The sequence below is a fragment of the Miniopterus natalensis genome, chromosome 1 (assembly GCF_054644295.1).
Source record: "Miniopterus natalensis isolate mMinNat1 chromosome 1, mMinNat1.hap1, whole genome shotgun sequence".
Classification (NCBI taxonomy): domain Eukaryota; kingdom Metazoa; phylum Chordata; class Mammalia; order Chiroptera; family Miniopteridae; genus Miniopterus; species Miniopterus natalensis.
Window position 1 is genome coordinate 100,191,005 of NC_142081.1, and position 12,454 is coordinate 100,203,458.

General features: G+C 36.7%; 1 protein-coding gene and 1 pseudogene across 4 annotated transcripts in view; one reads left to right on the forward strand and one right to left on the reverse strand.

Moving 5' to 3' along the window:
* Positions 1-12,454, forward strand: part of MYO9A (myosin IXA) — a 272,449-nt gene that overhangs the window by 116,624 nt on the left and 143,371 nt on the right. For all 4 annotated transcript variants that reach the window (XM_016201287.2, XM_016201296.2, XM_016201314.2 and 1 more), the window contains one exon: positions 8,644-8,765. In XM_016201287.2, the coding sequence (XP_016056773.2) occupies positions 8,644-8,765 (122 nt within the window). The remainder of the gene's footprint in view (positions 1-8,643; positions 8,766-12,454) is intronic.
* Positions 2,774-7,686, reverse strand: LOC107528604 (deubiquitinase OTUD6B pseudogene; annotated as a pseudogene).

Consider the following 12,454-nt stretch of genomic DNA (forward strand, 5'->3'; position numbering starts at 1 on the left):
ACTACACTTTAACTGAGTTACCTGGCCAAGGCTATACATTAAAGTTTGAGAACTATGTAGCAGATTTTGGTATACTTTTCCTGTAAAGGAACAGCTAAATAAGTGTTAGGTCTGGAGGGCTATAAGGTCTCAGCTCTACTGTTATATGGAGAAAGCAGCCATAGATGATGTATAAATGAGCAAATATTGTGTTCAGCAACCTCTGCCCTACAGCAATTAATATGAATGAATCCTATAGCATGGATGTGTCTCTGAAACATAATGTTGAGTAAAAAAAGCATGAGCCAAATTAAAAGAATATGTACTGTATGGTTTTATTTTTAAAAAGGTGAATCTTGTCAGTGGTATCAGAAGTTAGGATAATAGTTAATGGGCAAGATTCATTGTCATGGGGGAGGGGGAATGAGGTGGGATTTTGGACCGCTAGTGTTAGTACTGTCTATAAAAGTCCATATGTTCATATACCTTGTACACTTGTTAACCTTGCTATGAAAAAGAAGAAATAGGAAAAAAAAAAACTTTGTGAGCACCACTTGTGGAAAAAAATTTTTAATATTTTATTTTTCAATTACAGTTGACATGTATAATACTATATTAATTTCAGGTGTACAACACAGTGATTGGACATTTAAAAAATTAATCTTCTTTTGGAAAACAGATACTATGAACAAAACTATATTGCATGCTATAGTTATACAGTCTCTTTTGCTTTATACAAATTGTAAACATTATGGATAAAGTTCTTGGCTTAATAAATATTTCAGAAATCCAACATACTTTTTGAGTTAGGACAAAAGAAAGCTTATGAAACTTCCGTTAGACTGTCATCATACAGCAAAAGCTTAATTAGTGCATCTGCTTTTAAGTTAACATCTGCTATTTTTTTAATGACTTCAATTTTAGGTTACAGCTAAAATGACTTTTTGTGTGAAGTTTTATGAAAGAACAGAAGCTAACCATACAAATGTTTTTCATAACCATATTGACCATTTAAAAATTAAAAGTAATAAAAATTAAGCCTATAATCAAGAAAATGCCACTTGTTAGAAAAAAACACAAAACTACCAATAAGGCATTTTCCAATACTTTAAATATAGATGGAACTTATAATAACTAGGTTTCAAGATACCTTGTTTTATTACTTTTAATTTTTAAGTAACAATTACTTCAAAATAAAGCCAAGGTGTTTAGTAATTTTATAATTTCATTATTTTATAAATTTCAGACCCCCAAGGAAACTCAGATCACCGATTACAGAACAGGCAGCCTTCAGAGTATATTCTGTTTGACAGGCAGAATGGTTTTTGGAATACCTCCATATAATACTTACTTGCTCTAGTTGACAAGCTTCCCACATCATCACCTGCTAGGCATGTGAGACTGACACCTCATTTTAAATATTATAAACCTGATATTTAACTGCAAAGTTTGTTACATTCAGAAAGCAAAAATTCAAATGTTATATACTTTATGCTAAATGTTACTAGTTATTTCTAATTGGGGAAAAATAGATCCAACTGAAAAGGTCTCATTTTCATAATTCTTCCTTGCATATCAGATTATCAGACACATTTGTATATATGAGTACTATCTTCTTAGAAGGAATACTGTTATGTGTAATCTGAAATCTGAGCTAGATAAATCACTCACACCAAAAAGTATTGTATACTGATTTTTACTGTACAGTCTTGGTTCGCAAAAAATCACTTTCATCTTTATCCATACATGTAATACAAAAAATCTCAAATACTTGATTAAATTAAGGAAATATGACATTACAAGGATAACAAATAACAAATAAAAAAGACTTTTTTTTAAATCCTAGAGAATGAAGCAAAAAAGAGAAAGATCTTGTAAGACAAATTCAAAAGAGGAAGGATATGAAGTAAATAAGGCCTTGGATCCTTTTACATTGCTACTCTTTCAACTTGTACAAATTAAAGAATAAGAGAGGTCACAAACTTTCTTAGAGGAAAAAGCTGCAAGGAAAGCAAAGCAGCTGAGCAGTGAAGGAGAAACCACACAAAGAATATAAAATTTTGTAGTTATGAAAATAATCAAGAAATGATGGTATTAATTCCATTCTGAAGTTTAAGAAATAGCAAGTAGTAACATGAATTAGACATTATTAATCTGTTTGATCTTTTAATTTTTAAATTTTTATTTTTTTGTTGGGTCTTTTTAAATTACACACAAATAAAAGGCTAATCTGTAATTCTTTAGAGGTTTAAATCTGATAGGGAACACTTATTTACCTTTGAATTTATCTCATTTCTTAAAGCTTAACAACTGATTCCCATCTAAAAGAAAACATTTTAAAATTCTTAATCATTAAAACAAGCTTTTTAGCTGCACTTTGATAGGGTTATAAAAAAGCTTCATAGCATTAATCCCATCAATACCAGGTTACTGCAATCAAGTTTATTAGTGTTAAATTGCTATCACCATCCCCAATTGATTGCAATGACAAAGAGACTAATTTCATTTCTTCAAGAAGAATTACATTGAAGTAGTTACTAAAAGAAAGCTTTTAGTAAAACATTTAAGATTTATTTCAACAGAATGTTCAGGATCCTATATTAATAAAAATGTAAGCAAATAGGGTTGCATCTTGGTCTGTGAATGATGTTCTCCACAGTAGACTTGTAAGTGTTTTTAAAATACCACTAAGGGGACACTGGTTAAAGTTTATCTGACTTTTTTTTTTTAACCTGTTAGTTTTGCCATAAAGCTAATTTAAGGTAGTTGTGTTTTTAGTAACGTTTAGAACAATCTAGCACTTAGTATGAATACTCATATTGGCACACTGGACTAAAATATAATTGTGCAACATTTTGTAAATTAGCTGCAATTTTTCAGTAGCTCTGTTCACTAACTGTAACAGAATTGTAGTGTTCTCCTAAGCCATATGCATGCCTCATATATGCAGTTATTAATAGTTTTTTTTTGGATATTCTTTGCCAACTACAACAGGAGGAGAATCTGCCTGTATTATCTCTATTGGTGTTTGTAAAATAGGAGGCAGAGCTCTTAGCTCAAGCTGACTTCCCCATGCAGCTGTGTGTATATCATCACAGTACTTTTCAAATTCCTCTGGAGTATACATATCTCCAGTATTAGAGTTTGTTAAAAAGCATATATTTAGCAGTTTGACTTCTTAAGGCAGCTATGGTCAGGGGGCATTCCTGTTCTTTCAGTTGATCTTCAATGGCTCTCCACAGGCAGTGGCCATCAGATGGAATCTGTTTAATTTCTAACTGCCTAGCTGCCAATATTTAAGCAAGTTTTTCACTTTCTATGTCTAGCTCCATGTAAGTTCTCAATTTCAGCTTCAACAATCCTTTCTTCTCCTTTTCCAATGCAGCTTTTTTGTCCTGTCTCTTTTGTGCTCTTGATATCTGAGGTGGCTGATTCTCAAGAACCAAATTTGGAATGTTAACAGCACCAGAATATAACTCCTTAGAAGTTAGCTTAAATTGCTCCAGCTCCTCTCTCTGTTTCTGTTCCATTTCTGCTTCCAATTTAGCAATATCTTCAGTGAGTTGCTTCCTCCTCTTTCTGTCATTCTTTGGAGCAGCATTCTTCATACATTGAATTGTGGCTTGCAACTCCTCTTTGCAACGCCTCTGCACCAGCTGCTCCTCTTTTTCAAGCCCTTCTGCTAAGACTCACAAAGTGATCATCCTAATAAGTCTAGTAGCCATCTGGCACCATACATAGTTATTACAATATTACTGAATATATTCTCTATGCTGTACTTTACATCCCCTTGACTGTTTTTATAACTGGCAATTTGCACATTTTATTCCCTTCCCTTTTTTCATCCATTTCCCCAACCCCCTTCCTATCTGGAAACCATCAGAATATTCTCTGAGTTCATTTCTGTTTTGTCTATTCATTTTATTTTATTTTTAGATTCCACATATAAATGAAGTCATATGGCTTTTGTCTTCTTCTGACTCATTTCACTTAGCATAATATCCTCTAGGTCCATCCATGTTGTCACAAATGGCAAGATTTCGTTCTTTTTTATGGCTGAATCATACTCCATTTTCTTTATCCATTTGTCTTTCGATGGACACTTAGGTTGCTTCCATATCTTGGCTATTGTAAATAATCCTGCAATGAACATAGGGATGCATATGTGTTTTCGAGTTAGTGTTTTGGCTTTCTTAGGATAAATATCTAGAAGTGGAATTGCTGGGTCCTTCTTTGTCTCTTGTTACAACCTTTGTTTAAAAGTCTATTTGTCTAGAGACATAGACACATGGAACAGACGCGAATCTCAGAGGGAAGGCAGGGGTGGGTGGGTGGGAAGAGATTAACCAAAGAATTTATATGCATATATGCATAACTCATGGACACAGACAATAGTGTGGTGAAGGCCTGAGGCGGAGGGGGTATGGGGGCAGTGCAGAAGGGGTCAATGGGGAAAAAAGTGAGAAATCTCTAATACTTTCAACAATAAAGATAAATTTTTTAAAAAGCCTATTAGTCGGATCTAATAAATATTGCTATCCCAGTTTTTTATTCATTTCCATTTGCATGAAATATCTTTTTCTATCTCTTTATTTTCAGTCTTTGTGTGTCTTTTGACCTGAAGTGGGACTTTTGTAGGCAGCATATGTATGGATCTTGTATTTTTATCTATTTGGCCACCCTGGGTCTGTTGATTGGACCATTTAATCCATTAACATTTAAAGTAATTATTGATAGCCCTGGCTGGTGTGGCTCAGATGGTTGGAGTGTTGTCCCATACACCGAAAGGTTGCAGGTTCCATTCCTGGTCAGGGCACATACTTAGGTTGCGGGTTTGGTCCCTAGTTGGGGCATGTATGAGAGGCAACCAATTGATTTTTCTCTCTCATGTCAATGTTTCTTTCTCTCTCCCCCCCTTCCTCTCTCTAAAATAAATGAATAAATAAATAAATAAAGTAATTATTGATAGGTATGTAGTTATTGCCATTTTATTTATTCATATTTTTTACCTTATTTTTTGTAATATCTGATTTGGTGGTGATGAACTTCTTTAGCTTTTTCTTGTCTGGGAAGCTCTTTGTCTTTTAATTCTAAATGATAGCCTTGCTGAGTAAAGGAATCTTGGTTGTAGGTCCTTGCTTTTCATCACTGTGAATGTTTCATGCTAATCCCTTCTGGCCTGCAAAGTTTCTGTTGAGAGATTAGCTGACAGTCTTATGGGAGCTCCCTCTGTAGGTCACTAACTGCTTTTCTCTTGCTGATTTTAAGATTCTCTCTTTGTCTTTAACCTGTGGCATTTTAATTATGATGTGTGTTAGTGTGAGTCTGTTTGGTTTCATCTTGTTTGGGACTTTCAGCATTTCCTGGACTTGTATGTCTATTTCCTACACCAGGTTAGAGACGTTTTCCATCATCATTTCTTCAAATAGGTTGTCATTTCCTTGCTCTCTTCTCCTTCTAGCAATCCCATGATGCAAATGTTGGTACACTTGATGTTGTTCCCGAGGTCCCTTAAACTATCCTCATTTTTAAAATTCTTTTTTATTTTTGCTGATCGGATTGGGTGTTTTCTGCTACCTTGGTTTCCAAATTGATGATTCTATCCTCTGCTGCATCAGATTTACTGTTGATTTCACTTAATTCTTCATTTTTAGTTATTGTATTCTTCATTTCTGACTGGTTCTTTTTTATGTTTTGTTTCTATTTTTTATGTTTCCTCTCTTCTTGTTAAACTTCTCACTGAGTTCATCTACTCTCCCCCTAAGTTCATTGAGCATTTTTTTTTTTTTTAAATATGTCTATATTGATTTCAGAGAGAGGAAACGAGAGGGGGAGAGAGAGAGATAGAAACATCAATGATGAGAGAGTCATTGATCAAGCCCATAATCTGGGCATGTACCCTGACCAGGAATCAAACCCCGATCACCTGGATCCTAGGTCCACGCTCAACTGCTAAGCCACGCCCGGCCGGGCTCATTGAGCATATTTATAATCAGTATTTCAGACTCTGCGTTTGGTAGATTACTTTTCTTAATTTAATTCAATTTTCTTTCTGGAGTTTTCTCCTGTTCTTTCATTTGCAACATGTTTCTTTGTCTCCTCATTTTGGTGGCCTCCCTTTGTTTGTTTCTGTGTATTAGGTAGAGCTGCTACATCTCCTGGTCTTGGTAGAGTGGCCTTACTGCAGTAGGTGTCTTGTGAGGCCCAGTGGCACAGTCTCCCAGGTCACATGAGTCAAGTGCTCCAGGGATGTCCCTTCTGTGGGTTATGTGTGCCTTACTATTGTAATTGAGGCTTAATTGCTGTTGGCACTTCAGTGGGAGGGATTCACCCTCAGGCTGACTGGCTGTGAGGAATGATCATGATTATAGCATGTTGTGCTGTTGTGCAAGGGCTGACCCCATGGAGCAAGGTTTATGTTAGTGGGGGCTCTAGTGCCTACTGAGTTCACCGTTTGACAAGTCATTTGTGGAGGTGGTTGGGTGGTCTGGTGTGGTCTGAAGCTAGCCACCAGGTATGTGGATTTTGGGGCCTCTTGGTAGGCGCTCTGGTACAGGCCAAGGTCAGCCACTGCCTGTGCCAGCCTGGGGCCTCCTTGTATGGGCTAAAAAGTGATCTGCAGGTGGTTGCTATTTGTGCTTGGCTTGGAGGTGCCTAGGAGAGTCTAAACTGCCAACTGAGGCTAGCTGCCACTAGTGCTGGGCTTAGGCCCCACTTAACAAGAAGTATGAGGTACTCTGAGGCCAGCCACTGCATGTTTGGGGTTTGTGAACGTTTGAGAGATTTTAGGAAAGTCCCCAGGACTAGCCGAGACAGGCTGTTTGAATGGAAAAGTGGCTGGAAGCGGCTGGGGTGGGCCTACAAGTTGTGTGGAGTGGGGTTTCAGGGATTATCAGGCAAGATGTTAGCCGGTTGATTACATAGACTTGGTGCTGGCCTGTACCTGTAGGCTGGGTGGAGGGAGGACTCACCAGAGGAACTTTGGAGTCTACCAGCACTTCTGTCTGAGAGAAAGCTGCTCCTCCAGCCCTTGCCTTGAAGCCAGACTATTTAGTTCCTCCCTGTAGGTCCCTGGTGCTTTTTGAATCACTGCCACTCAGAGCAAGTGAGTCTGTCAGTGAGTTAATCTGTGCTCGGGCCCTTTAAGAGGAATGCCTGCAGCAGTCCTCCCTCTTACGCAGCCACGATCCCCAGTGTTTTTCACAGCCAGAAGTTATAGGACTTCTCTTCCTGGCATTGGAACCCTGAACTGGGGAGCCTGGTGTGGGGATGGAACCCCTCGCTCCTCAGGGGGGACCTCCACAGCTGAGCTATCCCTCCTGATTTTTAACCACCACAACGTGGGTATGGGACCAGCCTGTTCTGCATCTCCACCTCTCCTACTGGTCTTGATGTGGCTTCTGTATATTTGTAGTTATAGAACTTCTATTCAGCTATTCTTCAGACGGTTCTCAATGATGGTCATTCTGTAGTTTAGTTGTAATTTTGATGTGGGTGTGGGAGGAGGTAAGAGCATAGCATATATCTACTCTGCCATCTTGACTGGAAGTGTTACTCATGAAATTTTTAATTAAAAGGAAAGAATTAAGCATTTGTTTTTCCCAGTTAGAATAACTACAGCTTACATTAGGGTCATTTTTCTTTATAGGATGATGATAATACAGAAAGTGATAAAATTACAAAATCACCATTTTGCAAAACCACCATATCTGCAGAGAAGTATCAGTGAATATTTAAAACCATCATGTGAACATAGTATTTTCTTGGTGCCTAGATATCTCTGCAATATGGAAACTTATCTTCTTAGATACTCAGGGGCATTTTTCTGGAAAATGGTTGAAAAGTAAAAGCATCAGTGATGAATAAAAGAATTATTTTTTCAATACAAAGAAATACTAGTAAGGGATGTTGGGGTTTTGTCAGAGGGTTTTGAATAGTTGCTCAAGGCTTTGACTTTTTAAATGTTGGAATTTGAAACCTTATTTTTTGGAAAATATACTAAGGGTTTTATTTTTGCTAAAGTTAAGTATATTTGAATTCTTATCTGATTTATATCAGTGATTACTGGAGGTGATGCTTTTCCACTTTGCCCAGACATTGTTTTATTAAATTCACTGTTGATGATTTATAGTCACATGGGAGAAATTAGGCTTCTCTATTTTATATTTTTCCTTAGTTCAGTCATCAGATAGGGTGGCTAAAACAAATTTAACCCTAAATCTTGGTCTGAGTAGTATCACAAGTAGGATTCTAACCAAAAAAAATTGGTTGCGTGTACTTTTTTAAGGAAACAGACACACATTTTATCAAGATTTTATACAACTGAAATTACACATTCTTCATGTGTCTTTTTTTTTTAATATATATATCTTTATTGATTTCAGAGAGAGGGAAGGAGAGGGAGAGAGAGAGACAGAAACATCATTGATCGAGCCCACAACCTGGGCATGTGCCCTGACCAGGAATCGAACCCCGATCGCCTGGATCCCAGGTTGACTCTCAACCGCTGAGCCACGCCTGGCCGGGCTCTTCATGTGTCTTAAGTGGTTAAAAGAGAAAACTTTAGACTATTCTTTTTTAAGCCTGTTAAAAGTTTTTCAGTCCTTATTATCATACCTATTATTTTCTGTAAGATGAATTAATTGTCAATTTGTTATTTCCTAGGAGGAATATAGAGCTGAAGGTATCAGCTGGCACAATATAGATTATATTGATAATACCTGTTGCATAAATCTTATTAGCAAGAAACCAACAGGACTGCTCCATCTTTTAGATGAAGAAAGCAAGTAAGTATGGTTCTTTTCAGTTTTGTCGTAGGCCATTTGAGCTTTTCATGCCTAAGTCCGAAGCTTTCTTCTTACATTATCAAGTAAAGAGTCAAAGTTTTTCCTTGTATGAATTTTGTGTGTGTGTGTGTGTGTGTGTGTGTCTAGGAAAATTGGATGGACTTCACTGATATAGAACTCATATAAATATGTTTTTCCATATTGCTACAGAGTTTCATTGATGTTAAATTTGTTGGCAGATTAATTAAGTTTTTAATTGACTTTAGAGAGAGGAAGGGAGAGGGAAAGAGAGGTAGACACATCAATGATGAGAGAGAAACATACATTGGCTGCCTCCTGCAGCCCCCTACTGCGTATCAAGCCTGTAGTCTGGGCATGGCGTGTATTCTGACCAGAATCGAACCATGACCTCCTGGTTCATAGGTTGATGCTCAACCACTTGAATTGAGTTTTATATGTGAGATATGTTTGCTCTTTTCATGTTTAACCGAAAACATCATGATAGATTAGTGGTGCTGCCACAAGTGTGCAGGTAGTAAGTGGCAACATATGCTATGCCAAATATTTACCATCCCTTGTTAATACTGTTCAGTATACTAAACTTATCTCTAAGCTTCAGAGATAAAGCTTCACATGGCATCCTCAGGGGTGTTCTCAGTGCTCTATAAAGTATTATTTATAGTTAAATTATGCTAAGAGATAGCAGATTTCGAATTGGAGAAACAGAAGTGATGGAGAGTGTGTGGGTTTTCTATGACTTTTTAGTAAAATATTTGGAAATTGAATTAAATCACCTGATACCTACCTTAATATTATCCCATTAAATTAGGATATAAAATATTGGGGATTTACTATAGATAGGATGTTCATACATCATGTTTGTGTGGGACAATCTAAAGTTTATGACTGTTGTCTAGTTTGTTATTAAAGGTACCTACTTTTACCCTCAGAATACCTGGTTTGTATGGTAAGTTATACATCACCCTATTGATAAGCCATAAACACACAGAATGGCTGTATAGAAATACAGAATAAACACCTCAGAATGAAAAATATATGGGAAAAGGTACTGCAGACAGTTACAGCTACCCACTCTATTAGTAGTCTATTATAAAATAGACATCAATGTAAATGGCTTAAAATGTAATTAACACAAAATATTGTAATTTAATAGCCACAGTTGTGTAAAAGTTTCTTATTTTGCCTGTATGCCCTTAAACATATATTATCTCATAAAATTATAAGATAGTGCTTCTTAACTGTGCTATATACCTTTACCTCTGGTGTATTTTATTTTGGCAAGCTTCATAGGTAGTTTTTTAATCCTCACCCGAGGATATGTTTTTATTGATTTTAGGGAGAGGGGGAGAGAAACATTGAAGTGAGAGAGAAACATCATTTGATTGCCTCTCCTACACACTCCCCCTTGCCTGGGTATGTGCCCTGACTGGGAATTTTGATGCTCCAATTAACTAAGCCACAATGGCCAGGGTCATAGATAGTTTTGATACTCAGTGTTAGAACCATTGTGGTTGATATAGAAATGATAAGCATTTTTTTATGGTAATAAAAAGAACAAAAAACTTTAAGCAGTTCGAGAAACAGATCATATAGGTAGTAAATGGTGGACATAAGATTTAAACCCTCCTGGTATTTTTGACTAATAAGCTTGTATTGTCCTCTATTGCTTCCTGATAATATTTAGGCTGTAGAGTTGGAATTTCAAGGTTGTATCCCATCTTTTTTAACTACCCTTGTCAAATCTCTTAATATTTTTGGTCCTCAGTTTTTTGATATGTAGAAAGGAAATGATAAATGATAATGTTATCTGCTATATATATATTTTTTAAAAATATGTTTTTTAAAAATTTTATTGATTTTTTTTTTATTTTTTAGAAAGGATGGGGAGAGAGAAACATCAATGTGAGAGAGAAACATCAGTCGGTTGCCTTCCTGTATGCACCCCAACCTGGGCATGTGACCTGACCAGAAATTGAACCTGCGATCTTATAGTGCACAGAACAACGCTCGATCAGCTGAGCCACACCAGCCAGGGCATCTGCTATACATCTTAAGGTGGTTATGAATAGCATTTGAGATAGTGGATATATAATTGTGGAGCAAAGGGGTCTTGTCTGTCCTGTCATTCTCTAAGCAAATTTTTATTGAGTGCACATCTTTTATACAAAGACTATATTTCCCTGGACAGTTACTACCTCACATAAATATAAATATTGCCCAATGAAGAGATTGTCACCTCTTTGCTGTTACCCAAAAGCTTGTGGTATTAAGCCATGGCCAGAAATTACGGGAGACAGATTTTGACTTAGTATAAGGAAGAACTTTCTAATCATTAGGCTGATTAGCCGCTGCTTCATAAAGTAATAAAATTACCCGTTATAGTGATTATTCTGCATCATCTGTCAGGGTATTGTAAGTAGTAGACGACTGAATAACCTCTTGATAGTCGTCCCTTTAATTATGTTTCTATATTCAGTCCTCCATAAAAATTTTTAACAAACCTCAATTTATGAGTCAGTCCTGTTATTATTACCTATGTCTCTATGCTTATTATCCCAGAAGATGCAAAGGCATGAAATATTTTCCCTCTGCCATGTATCTTTAAGGAGGGGTTGAAAGTAAATTAGTCACATGTAGGAAAAGCCATTTTGGGAATCATTTAGACTGAGTATTTTTCCTCTAAAAACATTTTGTTACATAGGAAATATATTACATGAAATATATCTTTAGTGTTGTTTCTTCTTCATTCAATGTGTTTGTAGTGCTTTAGGTACATGGGTTTGAAGTCAGAAGTCTTGTTTAATTTTGTCTTGCTATCTACTGGCTATTTGACCTTGGGCAAGTTTTAAAAACTAGATTATAAAGGATTTATGTGGTGTGGAATTTGGAGAGGAGGAATGGTGTAAGCAAATTTAGGTAGGAGTAGGATGCTAGAAGTGTTATCAGTCTTTCCTATAGTACTAAAAGCGTGATTTGCTTGTTGGAAATGCAGAATCTCAGACTTTCACCTCTAGGGTTCTTGAATCAGAATCAGCATTTTAACAAACTGAAGTTAAGATTAGAGCATTCATTTAGGACCAGTGTGTTGTCAGTCTTGCCTGCTCTTAAGAATTACCTGGGCCCGGCCGGGCATGGCTCAGCGGTTGAGCGTCGACCTAGGATCCAGGCGATCGGGGTTCGATTCCCGGTCAGGGCACATGCCCAGGTTGCGGGCTGCAGCCAATCAATGACTCCCATCATTGATGTTTCCGTCTCTCTCTCTCCATCTCCTTTCTTCTCTCTGAAATCAATAAAGATATATTTAAAAAAATAAATTAAAAAAAAAAAAAAGAATTACCTGGGACGTTTGTAGGAAATACTGATGTGGCACCACCTAGCTTCAATTCTATAGAACCACAGGGTCCAGGCATTGGTATTTTTGAAAGTTCCAGATGCATAGAAACACTGAGACTGCCTTTGCAGATAAGAATTTGGGCGAACGCTAGATGAAGAGCTTTGGGATGAAAGATAATGTCTGATGTGCTTCTCTTCCAAGCTCTTTTGCTTGATAATGTAGTACGTATCCACAAATATTCGTTGAATGTGGGACATGTGGAGAGCTTTCCATCTTTCCTTGTTTGGAATAAAAACAGTGCTCATGTTTGTCCTCCTTTCTTTGAATATTTCTT